Source organism: Melanaphis sacchari, unplaced genomic scaffold (genome assembly GCF_002803265.2).
Source record: "Melanaphis sacchari strain LSU unplaced genomic scaffold, SCAv2.0 Contig11_pilon_pilon, whole genome shotgun sequence".
Classification (NCBI taxonomy): Eukaryota; Metazoa; Arthropoda; class Insecta; order Hemiptera; family Aphididae; genus Melanaphis; species Melanaphis sacchari.
The window spans coordinates 4,196,376-4,222,249 of NW_020270469.1; the positions used below are offsets into that span (position 1 = coordinate 4,196,376).

At 25.1% G+C, this 25,874-nt stretch overlaps 1 protein-coding gene, 1 long non-coding RNA gene and 1 other non-coding gene across 3 annotated transcripts; all 3 read left to right on the top strand.

The window, feature by feature from the left end:
* The first annotated feature begins 204 nt into the window (after positions 1–204).
* LOC112604361 (ero1-like protein) lies at positions 205–17,322 on the top strand. The gene is made up of 11 exons (XM_025353352.1): positions 205–663; positions 10,315–10,434; positions 10,499–10,582; positions 10,669–10,734; positions 11,036–11,112; positions 13,478–13,669; positions 13,724–13,770; positions 13,833–13,925; positions 15,707–15,968; positions 16,035–16,334; positions 16,979–17,322. Exons 1-11 carry the CDS (start codon positions 532–534, stop codon positions 17,028–17,030), a joined length of 1,425 nt encoding a protein of 474 aa, XP_025209137.1. The 5' UTR covers positions 205–531; the 3' UTR covers positions 17,031–17,322.
* A 5,746-nt stretch (positions 17,323–23,068) lies between these two features.
* Positions 23,069–23,149, top strand: Trnal-uag. The gene has a single exon. It is a non-coding gene; the product is annotated as a tRNA-Leu (tRNA).
* A 1,027-nt stretch (positions 23,150–24,176) lies between these two features.
* Positions 24,177–25,439, top strand: LOC112604334. Its single transcript, XR_003115218.1, has 4 exons — positions 24,177–24,329; positions 24,441–24,806; positions 24,905–25,027; positions 25,150–25,439. It is a non-coding gene; the product is annotated as an uncharacterized LOC112604334 (long non-coding RNA).
* The last annotated feature ends 435 nt before the right edge of the window (positions 25,440–25,874 follow it).

Consider the following 25,874-nt stretch of genomic DNA (forward strand, 5'->3'; position numbering starts at 1 on the left):
TTCGCATTATTATGACGTTATTTTGTTATCTATCCCGCACCTGTTATTTATTGTCCATCCAACACGATCGAACCTTCTATTTATATTAATCATAGACGGTAACTACATTGGTTACTGGTAAGTTATAATTTATAATTCACTGACGTGTTTTCGTTGCCTGTCAACGGCAGTGAAGGTCCGTGTACCCCAATAGATAATAATAAACATAAATGATAACCGTTCTCAGTCCGCGTTGATAACGCCAATCGTAACTGTTGTTGTTTTCCTGGATACAGTCCTAATTTTTGAATACATCGACAAGTGACATTATTATTTGGTGCTGCAAAACGAAGAACTTCGGACGATTGCTAAAAAAAAAATACAATTGACCAGACTCTCCGGACAATGATCGACGACGGATGTGTTATAACGTCTCGCCGGTTGCTGAATAATAAAAGCTCATCAATTACCAGAGTTTTGCTGGCTCACCATTGAATAGTAGAAGTCAGTGGTAGTGTGTCTTACTAACCACCAACTGTCAGCTCCAAAGAGATGTCACCCCGCAGCATCAACTGCTTGTTCATGTTGGTGGTCAACATTTGTCTGTACATGAGCGTCGTATGCTTCTTCTCGTCGTCCAGTTCAATTGTTAATAGCCGCATCGACAACAGTTGGCTCAACGAGGTGAGTTTATCATGCACATCAGCTCAGTAATATTTAATCGTATCCCCTCTCATTGCAGGGTAATGGTTAAAAAATGAAACATCCTTAATTAATTACAGTCTCTTATAAGACACATCTTGTGCGACTTAAAAATGATGTCCACTGTTGTTTTTTTTTTTTTTTTTTGAGTTTTTAAATTGTATTTCAATTTAAGATTATTAGTTATACTTAAGTTATAAAAATTCATTTTTTCTAAATTACCTATTCTTGTTTCATCGTGCTTCAACCTGTTCTATTATAAAATGAAATAAAATAAGTAGGTCACATTTAAAATGTAATTTGTACTACATTGAATTCTGACATAACAAATCATTGAATTAGAACTGTGGAAAATATCTGTATTGTTTTTTTTTTCAAATAATTATTCAATATTGACATTTTCTATCATCAAAATCTATGAACTTATTTAAAATGCTTGGAATGTGGCCTAGTTGTGATATGCATACATACTAGAGAAAGTTTTTAATTTGTTAAGTGAGATTAGTTACATTTAATGACTCATTTATTTGCCATTTTTACAATATTTATAAAAAACTGTCATGAAATATATTTAAAGAATAACAGATGTTTGATAATTTTTATGACGAGGCATTACATTTAAAAAAATACATTTTTAAGAGATAATTAGCATATATTTTTAATTTCATCCAATAAAATATGGAATTACTAAATGACAATAGCTTAGCTTGTTTTAGTTACTGAAGCATACAGTTATATTTTGCATACTAATGTTTAATTTGCTCATGCATTGTTGGGTTTTTAAACATGAATTATTTATTTTATTCTTAATAGTATTAATTTGTATCAATTATTTGATATTTTGATATGTTAGGTTTAATAATAGTATTTCCTATAGTTAAAAAAAAAAAAAAAAATAGTTACAGAATAGAAGATATCTTATTCATTAATAATATCTTGTTATCTTTTTAATACTTATTTATATGTAGGTAACATAAGCTATTTCAATGACTTTTAGAATTATTGAATTTTTACATTAATTTATGTGCAAGTAACAATTAAAAAAGATTCACTAATTAAAATTAAAATATTTTATTCTTGATGGAATGAATGTACCAATGATTGATAACTATTGTGTGTATTTATTGGTTTTGATGTTTGTATTTGTTTATAATTTATTAAATATAATGTAAACTATATATAATATTATTGCAAAATATAATATAGTATAGACTATAGCCTATAGGTATTTATATAATATATATAAATATGCAAGAGTACACACAGAAGTTTAGAAAATGCATAATGATACTATATTATATTAAAATAATGTATTCATACCATAAAATTAAATATAAATTATTAAAATGGTGATAGTCAGATAACAAATTCCTGGTCAAAATAATAAATTTCAGATGATTGGATTAGGTCAGTGGAGTAGCCAAGGATTTTAATAATATAAAAGTGGTTTACTCCCATATTTGTTTCTAAGTCCCTTGGGAGATAAACTCTCAAATAACAATTTAAGCTATGATTCATGAGGCAATTTCCCTCAAGGGTTACTGATAATTGCACTACCGATTAAATAATAGTCACTGAAAACAATTTCTATGTTATAATGTTAATATGTCTAATAATTAGTTATTGGAATTTAACAAATTATCATAGTGCAAAAAATGTATTTTAATAAATACACATCACATTATTTTATATTAAGCTTATCACCGTATTATTAGTACTTGGAAATACTGTCACACTAATCAATTTTCAAAAAAACTGTGTTAATATTATCTGGCAAAAACAATTCATCAATTATACAAATTTAATCATACAATGTTAAATACAAATAAATATCATTATTGTATTGTCATTTTCCAATTTATTTTTTTATATTTATTATACTCCAACAACCTTTTATTTTTTACCTTTTAATAGCATTTTCATAAAATGTATGTAAATTGTATAAGTTATTAATATTGTATGAGTTACTAACCTATTTTTGAATGAAGCTTCTGTTAGTACTTAATGTTAGTGTTTAATATAGATACATCTGGTAAAAGTTACACAATAATACTAATACATGTGTTCTATTTCATATTTTAATATTTCAACTACAAAAAAAGTACTTAACAAATATACATTGAATTACCTGTATTTTTAAAGTTAAGTAACTGTCAAATTATACATTATACTATTACCTATACTATTGAAACAATTCTTTCACTTCATAGTTATCATGTTTAGTATGATAGATACTAACAGTTGAAAAGTTATTTTCAAATATAATTTAATATATTAAATTACATATTTTATTATAATGGTTTCAAATATTATAAATTTTAAATAAACAATATTTTTATTAAATCTAGATATTCCAATATTAAAATATACAAATACATATTTTAACAATATTTGGAAGTAATATTTTAAGAGCAAGTATTAATTTTGTCATAAAGTTTTACAAATAATATTTATTAATATAAAAAGATGTTTAAAATGTTAAAGGTAAATTGCATTACTTATTGCATTCAATCTTAAAGTTTATACCTAAATTGTAGTATAATTTTAAAAAGAGAGTTTTATAAAAAGCCTATAAAATTATATATTATTTAATATTTTGTTTCAAACTGAGTTAAGTATTTACTACTTAGGTCATATTTTTACTTGCTCATACCTAATTATATAATATAATACAAAACAAACAATAAAAATGGTTGATTATTATTACTTATTTATTTTAATTTTCTAACTCACGTTATTATTACTATTGCTTGTAAACATAACAAGTATTGTGTATTTTTTATTCTGTTTATTAGTATATATATATATATATATATTACGTGTAGATTAAATTAAACAAAATTGTCGGTAATTATTTTTGTAAAAAATAATGTTAAAATGTCAATTTCTTACTTAAAACTAGCATTATAAATAATTATACTAACATAAGTATTTGTTTTAGGATCTTAGTAGAGAGACTAATGTATTAATTTTTCGATTATGTGTTTTTTTTTAGTGTATGTATATACGATAAGTAGTTGAAAAAAGGCTTCAATTATTAACTTTGAAAGTAGTTTTGAGTACCTAGTAAATAAGATTTAGTTTGTACTTTTAGAGGTAGGGGTTGAAAATCGAGTATTTTTCTTTATAACTGAGAAAATAAAAAAAGATACTTGTTTGTTAGTACGCCGTACAAAATTTATTTCCCCCCCATTCTTATTTGTTATTACCCCGTCATAAATAAAATAAATAAATTATATTTATTATTAATAATAAAAGAAATCCAAAAGTAAGTACACATGTATATTTAATTATAATGGAGGCCAGAACTTAGATGTATATTTTACTAGATGATTTCAAAAGTGTCTTGTTCCCCGAGACGTGTCTCCACATAAATTCAGCCAAATATGATTTCCAAAAATTTTTTTTAGTTTCCCTATTTAGCAGAACCCCACAACCTCTCGATGTCTTGATGTGTGTCCCTATGTCCGAGTCAATAAAATTATATGTATGGTTAACCGTATTATATTGGAATCCTGCTTGTCGCAAATTATTGCATGCTTTCCAACAATCTGACAACATTATTGAGCTTGGTCTTATATATATTTTTTATTATAGGTAGGTAACAATGTTTTCTTCGATCAATTAGACGCTTTTATTATAAAACACGCTTTGGTTTTCAGACATATTCCACCAAAAATCCATTGCTGTGGCAGAATACGTTCAGCATTATTTTTTCTACGCATAAATAAACTTTTATCTATTTCGACAAAAAGGTCAGGGCACTATAATATGGCGGGGCAATAACAAACAAGTACCGTGTAACCTAGAAATTTATAACTGTAGATAACTGAAATTTTCATCAAATATTTATATTATGATTATTAACTGAACATGATAAGAGTTTCAAAATATTTTGACTCTTTTTGAGTTATTGATAGATGAATAAAAAAAATCGATAAAAATGTTTTCATTCAATCAAAAATTTCAAAAATTGAATACAATATCTAATACAAGTTGTTTTTATAGCTAAATAAAAATAATTAAAATCTATAAACACAATTTATTTTTGTAACCAATTTTAAGTTAACGATAAAACAAACTTCGTCAAAATCACGAAAATTTTCAAATTGTTTTGCAGTTGAAATTTTATTAAATTTTAAATTTTTACTACTTATAACTTGAATATCTGAAATAAATTTAATTATAATTTTTTTATAGATATTTTAAATTTCTAAATTTAACCTAAATTACATATTTTAATAATGAATAACAATGTCCAATAATTTTTTATAATTTAAAAAATATTATTTGAAGAGACTTAAATCTTTTACGTATGTTATGCACTGTTCTATACTTGATAAAAATTTTTAATTCAAGACTTATTTACGCCATGAATACCCGTTAACGCTGTTTAACGGTAAGGTGAGATTAATTTAAAATTTAATAATAATAGTATGGTTTAAAAATATACATTATCAATGATAATACTTATAAATACAATGTTTTCGTCAAATTTAAATTAATCTTCTATAATAAATCGTTATAATACTAATTGTAAAATAGATTAATTTAATTTAAATATCAAAAAACATATTATGAAATCAAAAATATATGTAATGATAAAGAGTAAAACACTGTCTCCGTTCAGTTTCATTTTTGTACTTAAACAATGATATAACTTTGAATTCAAATTTAACAAATCCATTGCAGTGACTCACTCGATATCTAATGTATAGCAGAGTGGTATCCAATTGCCCACCTTTTTTTTTTTTTTTATTGCAATTTACAAACAGCAAGTATTTAATTATTGTCTTTAAAATAAATACATAATATACGCGTGTCGCATACCTACAGTTGTCAAATGTCAATTAATAAAGAAAAATACCGAAGTAAAATTGTTTCAATATCATTTTTTAATGGTGCTAAACTAACTGTTTTAGTAGTTATCGTACGTTTCTACTTTTTACATGTTCTTTTGAACGATTAAGTATTTTGTAGGCCTTATAAAGTAGTGAAAAAAATGTTCAAATAACTTAAAAACTGCAGGTGCGCAATATATTAATAAGCACAATGAGGAGGGCACTACATTTTTTACTCGTAACATATTCTGTATAATATTGTATTCGACGTTTGATTTTTATGACCATACGGTTAATTACAAATTCTAATTATTGATGTTTATGCATACGTCATGGAAGTGTGTTTTACATTCTTGCGTAAATAATATTTTAATTTATAATATTGGTATGCTAAATGCACATATAGGAACAGGGGTCTCCAAACTTTTTATACCATTCGTTTTAACGGTTATATGAAGGTTATAGGAGACTGGTGGTCCCACAAAAGGCACGAGTATAATAAATATTTATGGTTTATGAAATGTGGACATTTATAAACTTGTTTTTTTTTTAATATGATTCTAATTAGCCCTTGTAGAATACAAATTTCCATATTATCGGTATTCCGCTTTTACCTCTGATTTTTTTTCTTTACTACACAGAGCAATTCTTTTATTGAAAAACATTCATTATTCAAAATCTGCTTATGTTTTTAATATTTTTTTTACATAATTTCCAGTCGAAATAAAATAAAATTTTCTTTAAAAAAATATTTTAACGTTTTTTATCATTGTTATAATTTGTTACATTTTTTTATATTTTTAATTTCATACTCCAAAGCCGAATATTTTAATGAAATATTTTTTAACTCATAACTTACTTATCCAAATTTCAATTTCTATGTATTGTAATACTCCAAAAAATATTTTGCTTTAGAGAATAAAATTAAAAATGTATGTTGTCATTCAAAAAAGTAATAAACTTAATATATATATATTTTTTTAATGTTTTAATTTGATTAAAAGTTATATGAAAAAAATATTTTCAAAAATTTTGAAATAATGAGTGTTGTTGGATAAAGGAATTAGTTGATATATTTTATCATAATATCATAGGTATTTATCACCGTGTTATATTTCAAATTTTTGATCACTTTTTTAAACTGAACAGTTGGTATAACAGTACATATATTAATATATACTTATAACTAGCTGACCCGTCACGACTTCGTCCGTGATTGGTTGTTTTTTTGATTACCGAAAAAAACGTGAAAAACAAATTTATTAACACTTAATTTAATAATTATATTTTACATGTTATATTATTTACATGTTAACCTAACTGGTATCTTTATATATTATAAATTACAAAAAATACAAATTTCAAATTAAATCACATTTCATTCTTATATTATGTTCTGTATTCGATAGGAATACATCAATACTTTATTGTATTCCCTAGTAAATTGTTCGCATAATTTGTTTAGCCGAGTCTGCATTATATATCCTTTATGTGGTTTTTTTTGTAAGTTATAATTGCCCAATTTCTCTCAATGATTATTTAGCTTTATCAGCTCCCACCTCGTTTTTCATATTTTTTAATAATTTCCATATCAATGAATTTTTATGCCCAACCAAATGACTGAACCTATTATTCCATTCCTCACTCACGTTATTGGTTTTACTACTATCTAATAAGATACTTTAGTGTACATTCCTCGTTGGATAAGGGAAGTGAGGAGGAAGTCGACGAAACTGAATACTTAAATCGTTATCAGCTCCTATTCGACTCAAAGGACCACTTACATAAACTGAATCAAAATAATTTACTAAGTCCTCTGCGCTCGAAGGAGCAATAGTTTTAATATAATCCATTTCTCCCTTGACGTGACTTAGTGGGAGAAAAGCTAAGTTATCTAATATAGAACAAAAAGGGCCGAAATCATCGTCTGTACGATATTTAGTTTCTAAACCAAGTTTTTGTATACGCCTATGAGTGCTTTGGCATACTCGTAAATGATAAAAACAACCCATTTTATTGTTAAGTGACTATCAATAATATTTTTAAGAGTACTAATAACAGATATTTCAAAATTGAAATGTACTTTAACTGGGTCAGGGTAATATTTACATTTATTGCATTCGTCCAAAATTATTCTGAACATTTGTTCATATGTCGATTATTTTTTCTTTTGTAATAATGCATAAATTGCAGTTACATATTTACAGCTGTATTTTATACGAATAATATATAAGTGTAAAAAATGTTTTGGTGCAGTCCAAAAGTTCCATTCATGTACCATTCTTTAGATTGACTCAATAAATCTAACATGTTGTCGGTACCAAACATGATAATCCTCTCATTAGTATTTTCAGATCAGTTATCATGTAAAAGAAAACGTTGACTATTCCATAAAGACCATTCTCCTAAAATATAAATATCATCATTATAATATTATTATACAATTTTATGTTTATAAATATTTTATCTATACCTTCAATAACTAAATTATTATCTGTTGACTCGACAGGGTTAATTCCCCTTCTTTGCATTCGAATCGTTTGTTTTATTGATTCTTCCGTAGGCATTTTCACTAAAACTTGTTTAGGTATTGAATTAATTACTTTATTGAAAATTTGATTAAAACTAGAAACTTAGCAATTTATTTTATTTTAATTTTAGATTTTACGGCTTCGATGGCGCTATCATCAGATGTGTGGTTGTGATCGTGATGAACACTTAAGATTTTTTTTGTTGAATCATGATTTTAATATAGTTGGACACTTACATGAACTACTTTTCATGAATTTTCACCGAATAAACTGATTACATTATTTATATTTAGTATACGTCATATAACCTTTAAAAGCCACTTTTTCATTATTTTTATTTTATTTTAAAATTTCCATTATTGATTACGAATTACAAGTAAAACTATATATATATTGTATTAGACGATCAAACACAGACCAATAACGTAAAAACAGTAGGTAAAATATCTGTAATATTTTCAATTTTATCGATCGACAAACGTCGATAATAGGTATCTATTAGATAAAGTAAAAAAAAAAATATTATTTATATAATATTTATTTCGTAATTCAACGTAATTGAATACCGTCGTAACTTTATTTTTTATGAACTATTGGACCTTAACAAGAAAAACTTGTTTAAAATTAATAATTACAAATTATAGTTATAATAATTAATTCTAATCTTGTTTTTTATTTTATTGACGGGTAATTTTTCCGGGGATTTTTTTACCGAGGGCTTTTTTTTCCGTTTACCGTTTTTTTCTCCTCGGACGATAATATTATGTAGTATTTTTTATTTAAGTTTTATCGTTTAATGTGATCGGCTAGTAAATATAAAAAACGGTTAATGAAGACGTATTGAAATGTTTCTAGTGGTATTAATGATAAATATAATTTAATTAAAAATGAATACAGATACAAAAGAAATAGTAATTAATCTGTTATTGATAAAGATAATAGATCATTCGTAGAAGAATTTGGTATAACCTTATGAAAAAAAAATATGTAGTGTTGTCACAAAATGGGAACAAAAAAAAAGGATTGTTCTTGAGGACTTCGCAGAGAGGCCCCAAAAATTAGCTTTGTTTTTTAGTTTTTTAAGAACTTCATACTTATTTTTTATTAACACAAATGGTAAAAAAACCTTCAGCAGGCTGTCAGGTATAACAGTAAAATATTTCAGCCAAATCGGTTTTGTAGTTTTCTCAGTTAGTACCTTCATAGAAAACCCCTTTCAATTTTATATAGTAGTAGAGATTTATATATAATTAATATACTATAGGTATAGTGTAGAATTATATATTTAGTCGATAATTTTCTGAACATAGTAATTTAGATAGTTAATAGTTCATGTTACATTCATATATATGCATAATAAAATATTTAATCAGAATTTAAAACAATCGTTTTTCATTTTACAATCTCAAATATATTAGATAATGTGCTATTGAAATTAGTACCTAATACCCATATGCTACCGGAATAGCAAAATTCGATTTACTTCCTTAAATCATTTTTCTTTTTTAACAATTATATAAACAAATAAGTAGTTGGTATGAATGGATACCATATCTTTTAGAATTTCTCTGTATAGTGTATACTTAGAATACTATAAACTGTATAGTAATATAAATTATAATATATATTCTTATTGGAAGATACCTGTGTATGTTAATATACATTTCACTCCTATTAATGTACATTATACATAATAACTATGTACTTGAATTTTTCTCTTACAATGGAAATATTATTTATTAAACGTTACTTTTATCGTCGTTCTAACTACTTTTTGATGTTCATTGTTTGCATAATATTGTATTATATATTAAGCGTCATGGTTTATTTATTAGTGGTATCTATCATTCAGATTTCTAGGGTATTAAAAACACTTATTCGCCACGTTTAAGTATTAGACGCGTATATTGGTGGATGAATTGCTATTTTGTTGTTGCAATTAGTAATATTTATGTATAATATCATGTACATTGTATTTTATATATTAGACGATGTATTATAGGCATATATAGTAAACTCAGTGGAATCACAAAAGTTTAATGACTGTTTTTGCTGCCATGAAAATAGAGTAATGATACTTAACAATTGTTGCACATATATATGTATACACGATTATTATAATAAATTATTATTAATCCTTGTACCATTTTTTTGTTTCCGTTTTGTTAAATAAAATGTATTAAACAGTATAAAAATATTACATTATTAATGTTTGTAAAGTAAATAATAATTAATGTTATTATTTTTTTTTACGTTTACAGTTAAAAGGAAATATAGATGAGACAAACAGCACAGTTGAAATTGTTGATAAATTTAATAATTATCAAATATATCCCCGTATTATCAGTATTGTTTCAAAAGATTATTTTAAATTTTTCAAGGTAAGAATTTGTAAATTTTTATATTTGGCATTAACTTATAGTATTTACATAATTACACGATTAGGTAAATCTACGAAGAACTTGTCCATTTTGGTCAGACGACAGCAAATGTGCTATGAGATATTGTCAAGTGGAGTCCTGTCAGTTGGTAATAAATAATAATGATTTAAACAACTTGTGTACTTATGTTTAGCACAAATTTATTTATTTTGTATTTTATGGTTTTGCTTGTAGGACGATTTACCTATAGGTCTGAAAGGTAGTCATCATAGTTTGGTAGATGAAGATATGTCAATTAAGGTGAGAGTTTTGTAAACATTATGAATTATTAAGCTTTAGTTTATTTGAATTTTAGTATAATATTTAAAACAAAATATGAAAATGTATACATTATTATTTTTAAATGTACTATATTCCTATTTTCCTAGTGTGACTGCTGTTTTTGTCCTTCAATTTGGTCTCAAATTCACGATCAAAATAAAACGAATATATCGCGTAATCCATTCCATGTATTCCTTCAATTTAAAACGTTTGATTCATAATTTTGTGTTTTATTTTTTATAATTTAAAAATAATATTGAAACAAAATTTGTCTGCATAGTATATGGAAGGGCCTCAACAACAAGAGTGCGAAAAAGTAATGCAAGATGAATTGGGTTACATCAATACTACTATAAGGTTAGTTTCATATAATATACTAGTAAAAATATAAGTGTTATATTTATATTTTAGGATGGTAATGAAGTAATGTAATATCTTAGTTGTTTAACTGGCATGGAATTTGTACCATGCTGTGTTTTTCGATAATACATCGGAACTAATATGTTTGTTGAAATATGCCTGTTGAATACAACTTATTCATTATAATAACAAAAAATGTTAGAGAACTAATTATAAGTACTAAATTAGAGTTATAATATTATAAAATATAAGTGATATAATTATTTAAAATTTTGAAGATCCTCCTCCAAATCCATACTACGTATAGATTCTTGGGATGGCATTGTCGTTTTGATAAGATAGATCTTAACAATGCAACATATTTTTATAGAGTTTAATAATAAAATAATTTATCAAAAATATTTAACTTAAGTTAGATTCAAAATGTTCTGATTAATTTAACATTTTATATATTATCTAAAACTGCATACGTGTGCGAAATATTAAATTTAGTATTGATTTTTTAAATTTTGAACGAAATGATCGATATATATATTTTACAATGATATTTTTTCTTTTGCCTATATGGAAAAATAATAGAAAAATGCTTCAATATTCCATTTTAAGTGTTGGTTTTGGTAGAAAATTAAATATAGTTGGTATACATATAGAAGTAAAAAAAAAGTTTTATTATTAGCTTTTAGTCCAAGGTTAAAATTAATTTTAATATAATATAATAATAACTAATAAGTTAGTAAACTGTGTTTTCAGAATCTTTTTTCTTTTATTAAATTAAAATTTAATGCATACATTTCTTATTCAGTGATGAAGTACACTTGACTCCCTTTATATTAAACAGTTCAAGTGCACTTTCACAGACATATATTGCTATTTATAATTGATATGAAGCTTTAAACTTTAAAACTGTATTATTGGTTAGATAAACAGTTAACTATACATTTTAAATTTTTATGATATAACATTATATACATTAAAAATTATTAAAAATTAGGCAATTTGGTACCACTCTGTTTTACATTATAATTAGATGTCATATAGGTCATTGTCATGGGTATGTTAAATTTGAATTCAATGAAACGTAAAGTAATTTATTTTACTTTTAGTATATTATAATAGGTTAGTATATTTTTTCCGAAAATATTCCATTTGTTATATTATTAGTATTTAATCATTGTAATAATATGTATTTATTCCATTTTATATCAACTTTAATAACATCTTTTTGTAAGCTTTAAAAAAATAAAAATAGGTTTATAGTATAAATAGGTAATATCTTAAAATAAATTATAAATTTTATTGCGTATAGTAAAATTCATAATAATAGAATACTCGTTAAAGCTTAAGTTCCCGTGAATAATGTTTTTAAATTATAACAAAATAATCAACATATTGTTATTCGCCGTTAAAAACGTAATTTTGTATTAAATTTTCAAAATTAAGATAAAAAAAAAGGTTCTTATAAATTTCTAACTATAAATAATTAGCATTTTTTGGAAATTTTGAAGAATTTCTGATTTAATATATATATATATAAAACAATTGTCCATGTATTTTAAATACAATTTAATACAACGTAAGATCGATTTATGTTATTAGTTTGTATTGAATTCTCAAAAATTTTCACCCAACATAATTTTTTAATGACATTTATATAGAAAAAAAATAATAAGCGACACATTTCTCATGTCTAAAAATAGTTTAAAAAGATTTAAAATATTTTAAAAGTTATTATACCATGTATAAAAAATGATTATATAAACATTTTTTTGAGAATTTCAATTAAATACGGTTTTTTGTTTTTGAATAACAACAAAATACAAAAATAATTTAGGAAAAAAGTTATAATACGGGTGGATATCTATTGTAGTTAAAATTTTAAATATAGTTCGTAAAACGTATAAAAAATCTTGTACTAAATTTTTCAATCTTAAATAGGTATTAACAGAAAATTGTTTATGAATTTATGTCCTTGGACATAAAAAATTTTAAACCCATATGGATAATATACTAATTAAATATATTGCTGATAAAAAATTTCTCTTTCACCCCTTCCACTGCCGCTAATATATGGATTGAATATAATTGTGCTATTTGTTTTTAGTAATTATAATATATTAAATAGTTTATTGACTATTACTTATTAAATAAATTTTCATTAGTTTTATCACCTTTTCAAACAGATTCAACCATAAATATAAAAGTGGCAATTCTACTCATAAGTATGAAATAATAAGAACCTTAATATAAACTAAAGCTGTTAATATTTAATATTATGGAATTAAAAAAAAAAAAAAACATTCAACTTATTAATTAACAGACTAATAGCTTATAATTTAATTATAATGGACTTTTTCCAATATAGTGCTGCAGCAATGGAGGATTTTGCTCTCTGGCAAGCCCATGATGATATACAAGACATGTACTGTACGCTGCCTGACGATGATGGCGAAGCCGAGTATGTTGACCTATCTCTAAATCCTGAACGATATACCGGATATAAAGGACTTTCTGCTAATCGTGTTTGGAATACAATTTACATGGAAAATTGTTTCAGGTAAATGTTGTTGATTAATTTTGATGCAATAAAACTTAATGTTATTTTTTTTAGGCCAAAAAATTTATTTGAAGTCTACATTATATCAGCAAAGTTGACTGGTAATCACTAAATTACTTGTAATCTGTTTTAATTTAAATTTTATGCAAGACATTGATTGCAGGAATGTGTTTGGAGAAACGAGCATTTTATCGAGCTATTTCTGGTCTTCATACAAGTATTAATATTCATCTTAGTGCTCAATATCTATTATCAGGTATGTGTATAATTATAAATATTTACTTAGTTTTAATATTATCCTTCTGTTGGAATTTTGTACTTTCTTAGAGTTTTCGCCGCCATGATGATCTACCTTCATATTGCTTTGTTCTAAATTAACATCTTTCATACTTGAACTTAATTTCTTGAGATCTTCCATTTTATTCATCTATCTTTTTCTAGATCTTCCATTAGGTCTCTTACCTACTCTAAGTATCTCTTCCTCATTTTTGCACATAGAATTCATTAACCACTTATAAAGCTCTTGACTGGTGTTACTATGTTAATCTCATCTCTTTCTATGATTTCCAATTGAACATTTTTCTCTATACACCTATTTTGTTATTATATATAGGGCAGTAAATTTTTCTTTTTATTCTCTTCTTAAATGATGTTTCTATGTTGACCTATCATTCTTAACACTCAACGCAACTTCTAAATATTGAAACTCGTTAGTCAAACACTTCATCATTTTCCTCATCCATACTCTCTATACTCTAAAAATTTCATTATTATCATATTTTTTTCTATTTTTAGTCCTATTTTATTGACTTTTCTAAGGCTTGAACTGCTTGTTAGGTGTTATTTAATAAAAATTTCAACATTTTTAAGTTATCTGCAAACTTAAGTTTGTGAGTTCATTAATTTCCTATTGTTACACTTATTGCTTCTATTGCTTTTCTCTAACTACTTTTTCCAACTCTAGGTTAATAATATTGAAGACAGTGCATCCCTTTATTTCAAACCAACACTAGATAGGTAAGATATCGGCATAATTTTAGAATTTCTAAAGCTTAGTTATAATTACAGCTGCTCTACGGTTTAATAATTAAATTATATTATATTTTCTACTATTTTTGTATTAATTTATTATTATCATAAAAAAATCAATTACTACTAAACATTCATAACTAGCTTAATTTTGAGTTGCCACTAATATTTTCTTAGTCTTAGCCTGCTTTAAACTGGTTTATATTTATTTAAATATTGTATTCTCCAACCACATTTTAGTCAAGTTTATTAAGTTCTTTGGTATTCCAAATTCAACCATGATATTTTAAAGACTGTCTGAGACAGTCATGAACTTTTTTTAAGTTAACAAACTACTGCCATATATATTGCCAGCATTTGTATTTTTTTCTTTATTATTTGCCCAATTACTGATAATTGTTCTATCGTAAACCTCTCTTTTTAAAAACCACAGTGGTATTCTTTTAAATTTAAAATCTAAGATTTTTTTCCATGTATAGCACTATTTTTTTAAGTATATTTTATAAGTTAAGTTCAGTAATGAAATACCTTTGTAATTTTCACAAACCGTTTTGTTTCCTTTTTATGAAGTATTTTAATTTTTGCTTTATTTCAACTAATATCACCTGTTCATCCTTTCAAATCTTGCATAGTCTGAACATAATCCAATGTAATTGCTTGAGATCTTGACTCCATGTTTGATAAGTTTCTATGGTAAGTTTTCTGATCTAGGTGCGTGCCTTTCAGTTTTTTAGGCTAACTTTATGTGTTTCTTCTTGTGTCATTTCAATTTTGACTCAGTTCTTTGGAGAGTTTTAATTCCTTAGCTTTAAAGAATTTGGTTTTCTGGCACTTTTACTATTAGTAATTCTTTGAGTGCTTTCTCCACCTACTGGCTTTTAATTCTGGCTCTATGATTATTTCCCCATCATTTCATTTATAGATTTTAATATTGATTAAAAATATTTTTTGTCTGGTTGTTACAAATATTTTTGTATAAAATACATTTAATATTACCACTGTTAATAGATAAAGGATCAACATTTTTGAACCCATGTGGAACTGGCTTCTGGGGTCCAAATGCTGAAGAATTTGAACGTAAGTTTGGTCCAAAATACACTAAAGGCGAGGGTACACAGTGGCTAAGAAATTTATATTTCTTGTATCTTGTGGAACTGAGAGCATTACAAAAAGCTGCACCTTTACTCGAACAAGTAGAGTATTATACAGGAAATGATAAAGAAGATGAAACAACTCGACTTGCTGTCCATAATTTCTTGGGAATTATCAAGTTAGATTTTTTATTAGTTATTTTTTCCTTGTTTAATTTTTAAATTTATCTGATGTTTTTTTCCAGAAAATTCCCTCAACAATTTAATGAGCATACCATGTTTTTGGGTGGACAACAGGCACAAAAGTTAAAAGAAGAGTTTCGTCTTCATTTTCGTAATGTATCAACCATAATGGATTGTGTTGGGTGTGATAAATGCAGACTATGGGGAAAACTGCAAATACAAGGATTGGGAACAGCACTGAAAATATTATTTTCAAATAAAGCACGGACAAATGGATATAATGAATTATCTACCACTGTTAACAAGCACACATTGCAATTGGAACGTAGTGAAATTGTTGCTCTCTTCAATGCATTTGGAAGGTAAGAAACATTATCTAAAATATTTATAAATTTGCTGTATGTACATTGTACATAATAATATAATATACAATAATATAAAATATTATTCACCTCTACTAGTTATATGAATAGTTCAAATATTGTAGATATTTGTGTTTTTATTCCTTATATGTTTAATATGAAGCTATTTATTGTTATTTTTTACTTTTAAATTAATTTTTTTTTGGATTTAAGTTAATTTTATAAAATAAATTTTATTTCTGTGTATTTAAAGTATTTAAAACATAAAAATTTATTTGTATACTAAATTATGTTTATAGAATGGATCAAATCCATATTTTACTTATAAATTTTATACTTGTAGATTAGTAGTAGATACATGATCTAAAAGTATTGAATAGTTTAATAACAAATTTTTTGTCATGATACATATGTATGTTTCAATTTTATAGAATTTGAAGTTATTTTAATTTTATTTGTTGAAAAAATGCTGTAAATTAGATCTAGTTAGATCTAGTTAAAAAAAATGGAAAATATACTTTTCACTTATGGTAATTCAGTGTAATAATATATAATTATAGAGCATTTTTGGTTTTTTTTAAATCTTTATTAAGTTTTATAGTAATTACATCCATTATATACTAATAATTATGATATTATTTTAGGTTATCTACAAGTATATATGAAATAGAAAAATTTCGAAAACTCCTAAGGTAAACATGTTGAAATTGTATAAGAAAAACATCACTACATTCCTTCCTCACTTCTCTATTATAAGTTTTTAAATAATTGTAAGTATGTGATCTGTTAATAATTTTACATTAAACCATCAAGTAGACAAACATTCAATTGAATTGTCAGATAAAAAGTCTGTTGGTGGTATTTTATTGACTTTTAATGTTTTATTTTTCTTGGTTAACTGAGTTGAAATACTGACAGTCATAAAATAAAATCTTTTTAAAAGCTCTCTATGGAAGAACGCATAAAATATTCTAATGATTAATTGAAAAATGCTAATGTTAATTATAGAAACATTTGTTAAGTTAAACTTTTTTTGTAGTCTAGTCTTTTTAGAGTATTTTTTTTTTCAAATGTCTGTTTTATGTTTTATGTCTAAAATAGTAAATTTATATCTTTACAATTGTTATTTATATTTTGTATCTGGTTTTTATATTGTCTTAATGATTATATTAATTTAATCTTAAACTTTAATTTATAAGTTTAATCAACTATAGTATACTCAATACTCATGCACAAAATATTTTTATATGTATATTGATGGTGCGAGGTTGTATGTAATTTTTAACATAGGACATAACATTATATTTGTCATTCTAAAAATAATTGTTAAAACATCTAAGAGCTCAAAAAGAGGCTTTTACATAATTTATATATATATATATATATATTTGACAAAATAGAATATAATTTATGTAAAAATAGTGGCTACTGTGATATGGTATGGAAGGTCTGAACAAATTAATCATAATAATGTATTGTTTAGTCTAGATTCATGTAGAATTTGTGTGTTATTGATTTATGTATGTATGTGTTATGTATCTGTGTATGTATTTATTTATTTATTTATTTATTTATTTTATATTTTATACATTTAAGTTGATAATTAATATGCAAATATGTCAGATAGCTAACTGATAACTACTGTTATAAATCCTGTTGATTACTAAAATATTACTGTTGTTTTAATAAAATAATCAAGTCTATAAGGAAAAACAAAAAATTTTAAATTTAACAAATTGTGAAAATGTTTACTCAAAAAACTATTGTTTAATGTAAAATATTGCATTTGTAATATTGGAACAAATGCATGTAAATAACTGATGGATGGTCTGGTTACTGTCATGCCTAATGCTGCACAATAATTCAACCCAAAGAATAAGCATTAGACAAGAATATTAAGAATTTGCTATAAAACCGTCTTAAATATGTTTTATAATTTTAAAATATTTTAAGCTGTCTTATTCTGTATTGTAGATATAGTTAAAATGTCCAGAATGATAGTCGATAATATGTCTAATGCGATAATATTTTAATAGTTTTAGTAGTAATTTAGCAGAAAATAATTTCCCATTAATTCATTTTAACATTCTCAGATACCAAGTAACCCCCAAAATACGAATTTCCTTAATACCGTAAATCCTTCAGTAGATTTGTATAAACTTGAATGAGCCTTGCTTATTTTATACTATATAATTTTATTGGAATCTATGGGCTATGGTTGTCAATTATTGATATTTTGCATTTTATGAAACCATAAAAAAGAGAAAGAATAAATAACTAAACATTTATTGATTTTTGTTACTATAATTTAAATGTTAAAATTTATAAATAATTATTAAAAAATTAATAAAAATACTATGACATTTTTAAATTAAAACCTAACTTTCCTCGATCGAATGGATGTATTTTCCATAAAATACCTTTCTGAATGAGATATTATTTAAAAAAAATACTATATAAACCATAATTATTATACTTGTGAGTCTCTAAACATTCATACATAGTAAAATAGATAAAAAAAATTTTTAATAATCTCTCATTCTAATGGTTGTGTTCTTGAAAATAAATCTATTTGATCAATAAAAATTTGGTTTTTAAAAAACAATAAATGTCTTAAAATTTACATAAAATTAAAACGAAATTACTACTATTCAGAGTATATTTTAGTTTAGGGTATATTTTAAGGATACTCATGGGACTCCCCTCTCCCCATTCACCATATTTTATACTTTTTTTATTATTGAGAGTATTAGTCAGGCAATTGGTGACTCGCTAGCTTTTTTTATCTGATGTCCTTTTTTTTTCGCTTTCTATGCCCCTTGCCTGCTTGATTTTTTTCTTTTTGATAGTATATTTGGTAAAATCTTAAACAGTATGTACCCCTCCCTTCACCACCAAAAAAAAAAAAACAATTCTAAATACGTTACTGATTTTGGTGAGTGTTATAAATCCTGTTATTATTTACTCCAGCTGACTGTATTAAACGTAATTATTCCTCTAATTATGAATGTTCACGAATATACCTACCTATCTAACAATTAACTTAATAAAATACTAAAATAAATCTGTTTTATCACTAATATTTTATTCAAAATGGAAAATATTGTATTGGACTGTTAAATATCTATTTCATAGATATGTTAATTTGCCAATCAAATTTGTATAAATTGTTTATTACAATAAACGATGCTGTATGGTAGTTAAGCTATATGAAAACAGTTCGACCAGTTTGGTAGATAAATATTTGAAAAACGATAGATATTAATCTGTACTGATTATTGTACTATAAATAGATAACTCAATCTAGTCTAAACCGTGGTCATCCATGGTTGTGGAAAGAAGTGTGCTTCAAATGACCAAATGATTAAAAGTAAGGCCATATTTAGAATTTTGGTACCTCTTTAAACTTATAAAAAAACACTCTTTTAAGGGGTTGGTATAAGGTTGCCATATTTTATTTCACTTAAACTAGGACAGACATTCAGGTGGGAAATCTTACCACTTCTCCACGGTCAAATACCTGCAGTTGTAATTTCCTATTTATCCCCATTGAAATACTGAAATAGCTTAAATATCACTCACAAAATAATACAAATTATTCAGCGCAAATGTCGTTGCATAATACGATTATTAAATAAAAACTAACTTAATGTTACAAATCGGAATTAGTAATTGACAAATATTTCGTTTGGCGATGAAATAATAACAAAAATTGTCGTTGTATGAAATATTTAAACGGAAAAACAATATGTAAATACCATACAAAATATTCACGATAATTAATAATATACCTAATTGTAGTATAATTCTAAAAAAAATTGTTGCTCAAGACACTTTATTGTAACGCTTTATTGAAAATCGGTAGTCGGGATTTAGTAAGTACTAGTGTCCAGTGTTAAAAATAAAATTATAAAATAAAAATCCTTGTATTTTATATAAACTGTACATAAATAGTAATGAGGGTTGATGTTTATGTGGTTTTGAATCTTTCCTATTTAAAAAAAAATACCTAATTTATACTAATTTGTATAAATATACATGTAATATGTATGAGAAATAAAATCAACCACTTTCTCTTGGGAACACGACGAATTGTTTTCAAACAGACTACTGTACCTAAATAATAATAAACAGACTAAGAATTGGGCGCACCAACCTAACACACAAGCACATAATGGCTGGACAAGACCAACCACTATGTAACTCAGGGTGGTCCGATCTTTTGTAATTTGCGAACCAATTACACTTTCATAAAAACATTAAAGGTCGTCAAAAAAAAAAAAACTATTGTATTATTATTTATATTTTATTTTATTACAAACATATTTTATAATGCACAAATTATTACATCACAGATTAATATTAACATATAATTATAATGATTAGGTTACGTATACTTAGAATTTACAATTAATAAATGATGTAATGATTGGCATTGTTTCTCGGAAGCCAATTTTTTAATATCAATGAACACTGTGGTGGTTAATCTTAATTCTTATGCACGTTTCTAAAGACGAATTTTCAATACGATCAATGTAGAAAACGCCGATTCACAATATTATATGTACTATGTAGGTATTTCCAAATAATGAGAACATTTCAAAAGAAAAATCACAGCTCACTGTGACTGCTATACAAACACGATACCTACATACGTACTTAGAGAGCTCAATTGAATCATGGTTTTGGACGTTACTCATTAGTCATTATACCATTTATACCTACATTTTATAGTTTAACTCTGAAAATCTTAAAAATTATACGTCATATTACGATTTTCGTTATTATATAATTATGTTTTTTTAATTTTTTTGATATAAGTCTTCTAGGGGACCAAAACAAAAGGCTTCGAGGACCGTACTCGGCCCCCGGGCCGTGGGTTGATCATTCACCATACTAGCAGATACAAACAAACATATTTTCACTGAACGTCTTAAAATACAAAGAATTCCAAGATAAACTTAATACTGCATACAATTTCTGTAAATATATATGTACCAAGGTATATATATATTTGTATAATTTATTTATGTATTTATATATTTTTAAATGTACTGTTATATAAAATTGCTGCTTTTTATAATTCAAAAAATCGTAGTGAAGTATAAAATAAATAATGATTGGTTATGATTTTATAAGTTTAAGTGGGCGATCTGATAATTCCTGTAATTCATGGGTTGTATTTGAGGTAGGTAGGTAGTAAAAAAAAATTGAATATAACTTAAAAAGTGTTAAAATATTAAAAGTCAAATTATTTTTTAAAACACCAGGTAAGTTGTAATGATTTTTTTATAAGAAATAAGGCTAAGAAACTAACGAGTACTTCCTATCAATGAACAAGTTAAATTTAAATTATGAACATATTTTAAAAAAAAATAATGGCTTTTATCCTATAGTAAAAATTTTTAAATTGATACCTACCTATATCATAAGTATAATAAACAGTTTGCTTAGGCCTATTTCATTAGTATTATTTAATTGAGTCGTACATTTTTTTTCTATTATACGATTTGGGCAATTAAATAATAAATATAATACATGTATGTATTATAATCCATTATTAATTCTGAATTTTTTTTTTTTTTTTTGTAGTTGGTTATCTTCGAATTTATTTTGTATTTTTTGAATAAATAAAAAAAAAAAAATCAAAAGCATTTGCAGCAGTTTAAAGAATAATTTTTGGGTCTAGTAAAAGGAGGTTTGTTAAATCAAAAACCTCTTTAAGATTTCATTCCAAAAAATTGCATAAAATGCCATTTCAAAATTCAAATTTATACATTGGTTTGTAAAGTGTTTAGATTAGATTTTAACAATAACTTGATTAATTTCTATTAGAGCTGCTTTTATAAAATCGTAACTAATTAGTACATTAAGATAGCTTTTTTACATCTACAACAGGCCAACGGATCTCATTAAAATTCTTTAGAATAAAGAAATACACATTTATTTTTTTTTTAAACAGCGTTACCTACCGCATAGAATTATTGGAATTTCAGAGCATTGTTGTTTAAAATTTAGATACTTTGATATAACTTTCATCTGCGTGCGTATTTAAAAACAGATTAATATAGGAAACATAATTCTGTACTCTAATAATAATAGGTTATAGAAGAATGGTACTATACTGGCATTCTTGATACTATAATTAGTATCATTAGTAATATTCATACATGTGCTTATACTTTCATTGCATCTAAATTTCATGTACAATAATAATGATAAATAAACTTTAAATTTTTAAATTTCCTCTAAAAAATTGACAATAACACACAACAATTACATTAGGTTTTATTTAAACACAAGCAACACTCAGACAAATTTACTTCATAAGTTCTACTTTCTACTAATTGGTAGGAACTAGGAGTAATTTATCCCATCCTAACCTCCCTTTAATAAGGGATCGACTAAAACTAAACCCTATTATTAACATAAGAAAAAGTATATAGATATCATAGAGTACTCTATGATATATATATAAAACAGTTTGGCGCCAAAATCCATGTCATTGATTTTATTTGCACCTTCGTTACTACTTACTAAATTTTATATTATTGTTGAAGCTATTAAATGCGGATTATCACGTGGCTACTAAATATTAATAAACACACAGTCAAACGTCAATAAAGGTTACTGATTTCAGTGATTTCAAATTTATATTATGAAATAAGTATTTAAAGTAATAATTAACTGTACCATAATGAAAGTACCTCTGTTTTGGCCAAAAACTTTACTGAGGTAGCGTGGCCGAGCGGTCTAAGGCGCTGGTTTTAGGCACCAGTCTCTCTGAGGCGTGGGTTCGAATCCCACCGCTGCCAAAGGAATTGATATTTTATTCGCAAATACTATATTTCGCAAACTACTTTTTACTATTATTATTATTTATTACGTTTCAAAATATATCTTAAAAAAAAAAACTAATCTAGAATTGCAAAAATCTTTAACATTATAAACATTTTTATATAGTAAAAGGTGCTTTTCAGATTTTTGTGTCGTCACAATAAAAAAATAGTCGCAAAATTTTCCTTTAAATATATTATTCAAAATGTCCATGGAAAAGCTATAAGGAATATATTTTAATTTAAGTAAAATGGTAAATGTCTTAACTGTGAAAGAAAATTCAGAAAAATTCAATTTTTTAAGTTACCTTCAATTTTTTTTCAAAATCAGTCTCATATTGTGTAATTATATATTAATATATTATACAAAAATTAAAAAATAATAATCGGACTATATCGTTTATAAGTTATCTATGAAAAACTTCAATAACTACGGTTTTTAAAAAACACATAGTTAAAAAAAAAACAATTCCTAAAATTAAAAATGTTCAAACATTTTTTCTTCGAATTATGTAGTTTTTAATGTCTTCAAGCTATATTTTATATTTTTATGTTAAAATAAGTTTATGAATTATTATGATAATTTTAAAATTGTATCTTATTTTTTTTTTTAATGGTCGCTTTGTTGCGTCATAAAATATATTTATAAGTATATATTGTTTTAATGTATAATTTATTATATTATAGAGATGTAATAATGACATCATAGATATGTACATATAATGCATACTACAGTATTATGAATTATAAATTTAAATGAAAATTGGATGTTTCTGGTTGGGTACCTTTTCTATGGTTTTTACATACCTACATCATTATAAGAAAATAATATATATATATATGTGTGTGTGTGTGTTCGATATAATGTTTAGATAAATATGAACTTTGTGCACTTGCATGACGCAACTGCAACAACGGCCGATTGGATAAAACTATCACTAAATAGTAAATGGTAAATACCTACTATACAGTAACAACACATTTTATAATTTTAGCAATGGTACGTAGTACGTACTTAGCATAATATTATGTACAATATACAGCGTGATATATTCTTTGATTGAACGCAAACATCACAATATTATTATCTACCAATAAACATGTAATTATATGGTTATTGGTTACACTCATTAATTTGCGGTATTATACATTCGTGTAGGTACGTGTGCAATATAAATAATAATTAATATTACAATTACAAATTATAATAATATCGGGACATCGGTTACGATATGAACACCGTTGATTAATTAATTTATATTTTTTCTAGCGTTGCTTGCAGCCATCGTGCAGACATGCAGTGTTCAAAAACTATTAGATGGTGTTTCGTGCTTATAGCTGTTCTGTTCATTTTAACATTTGTTGTTTGTTTAAAATTTTCCGACCATTTTGAGTTTACCCTTTAATCCGTTTTAACATCAAAAACTAGCGTACAAATTCGACGGAAAGACTAAAATATTTTTCTCGGCCGAACGTACCAACATGTCATGTATAGATATAATAACTGCATTTAGTATAATTATGAATACATTTCTGAGATAATAATACGTACCCACCATATATCGTACGCAAACGGATTGACGATGGAAATTTCATTTTAAACATATAGTACGTTTATGCATGATCACGTAAAACGGTAAACTATATTTAATTTATTACTGTATGACTGTATGACTCGATTAGTGTAATATATAAATTAAATATAGTTAAAATATAGGCAGTGTTTATTTTCAGACTAAGGTGTGCAGACAGCATATTATAATATATAATACAGTTGAATATACACACATCAGTACATCATCATCGCATGATGGTTATCACTTGCGACCGAGTTGAAAAACTGCAGAAATTTATGCCGTATTTAAATTATATTATATTATTACGATTAGAGTATTAATAAACATTATATACCATGAAAAGAATATAATTATTTTAGTTTGTGATATGAATATAATGCTTTAAAATGACATATTACATAGGTGGCCATAAATGGTGTCGTCGATGACGGGATCGAAGGTGATGAGTAATGATAACCTTTATATTTCCAGCGTGACCTGTGGATCCGCAGTATTCAACATTTATGCATCGCCAAATTTGATCACGATAGCCGAACAACCATCAAAATATCAATAATAGTGTATAATAAACAGTTATAATTGGTACAATTAGAAACGGATCAATGAGCTATGAGGGTTTTAGATTCTATTATTATAATAAATATGTATTAATGTATTATTAATTTATATTAACCTATTTTTGAACATTAAAATACTAAACACTTACTTCTGATTATATGAATAAATTATACTACGTTTTCAATTGATATCAATAATAAATCAAATTTGGAAGTATTAAACCTTTAATAGAATATTATGTAAACCAAACAATTGTAGCAATTTTCTACTCTCTTAACTAAATTTAATATTACATATTTTAATGTTTACCTACACAAACATTTTAATTTCATATTTCATATTTTCATACTTGATATTTTGTTACCTTCATTAAAATATGTAATTATGGCAATCATGCGTAGATTATATTGGCAAGTTATTGACATTAAATCATATTATCACAATATTTTTTTAGTATTTCAAATAGTTTAAAAATACTTTTTCTTTAAATTTTTATTCTGGCATACTGAATAAATATATTTATTTTGTTCGTTTTACTGTTGTAATGATCAATATTTTTGTATTTAAAT

Bases quoted from the DNA above. Each gene is read 5' to 3' on its own strand.
- LOC112604361 (XM_025353352.1), top strand. From the start codon at position 532: ATGTCACCCCGCAGCATCAACTGCTTGTTCATGTTGGTGGTCAACATT. The intron at 10,435-10,498 runs GTAAGAATTTGT...TTACACGATTAG, and splicing joins ATTATTTTAAATTTTTCAAG to GTAAATCTACGAAGAACTTG. The intron at 13,926-15,706 runs GTATGTGTATAA...CACTGTTAATAG, and splicing joins TGCTCAATATCTATTATCAG to ATAAAGGATCAACATTTTTG.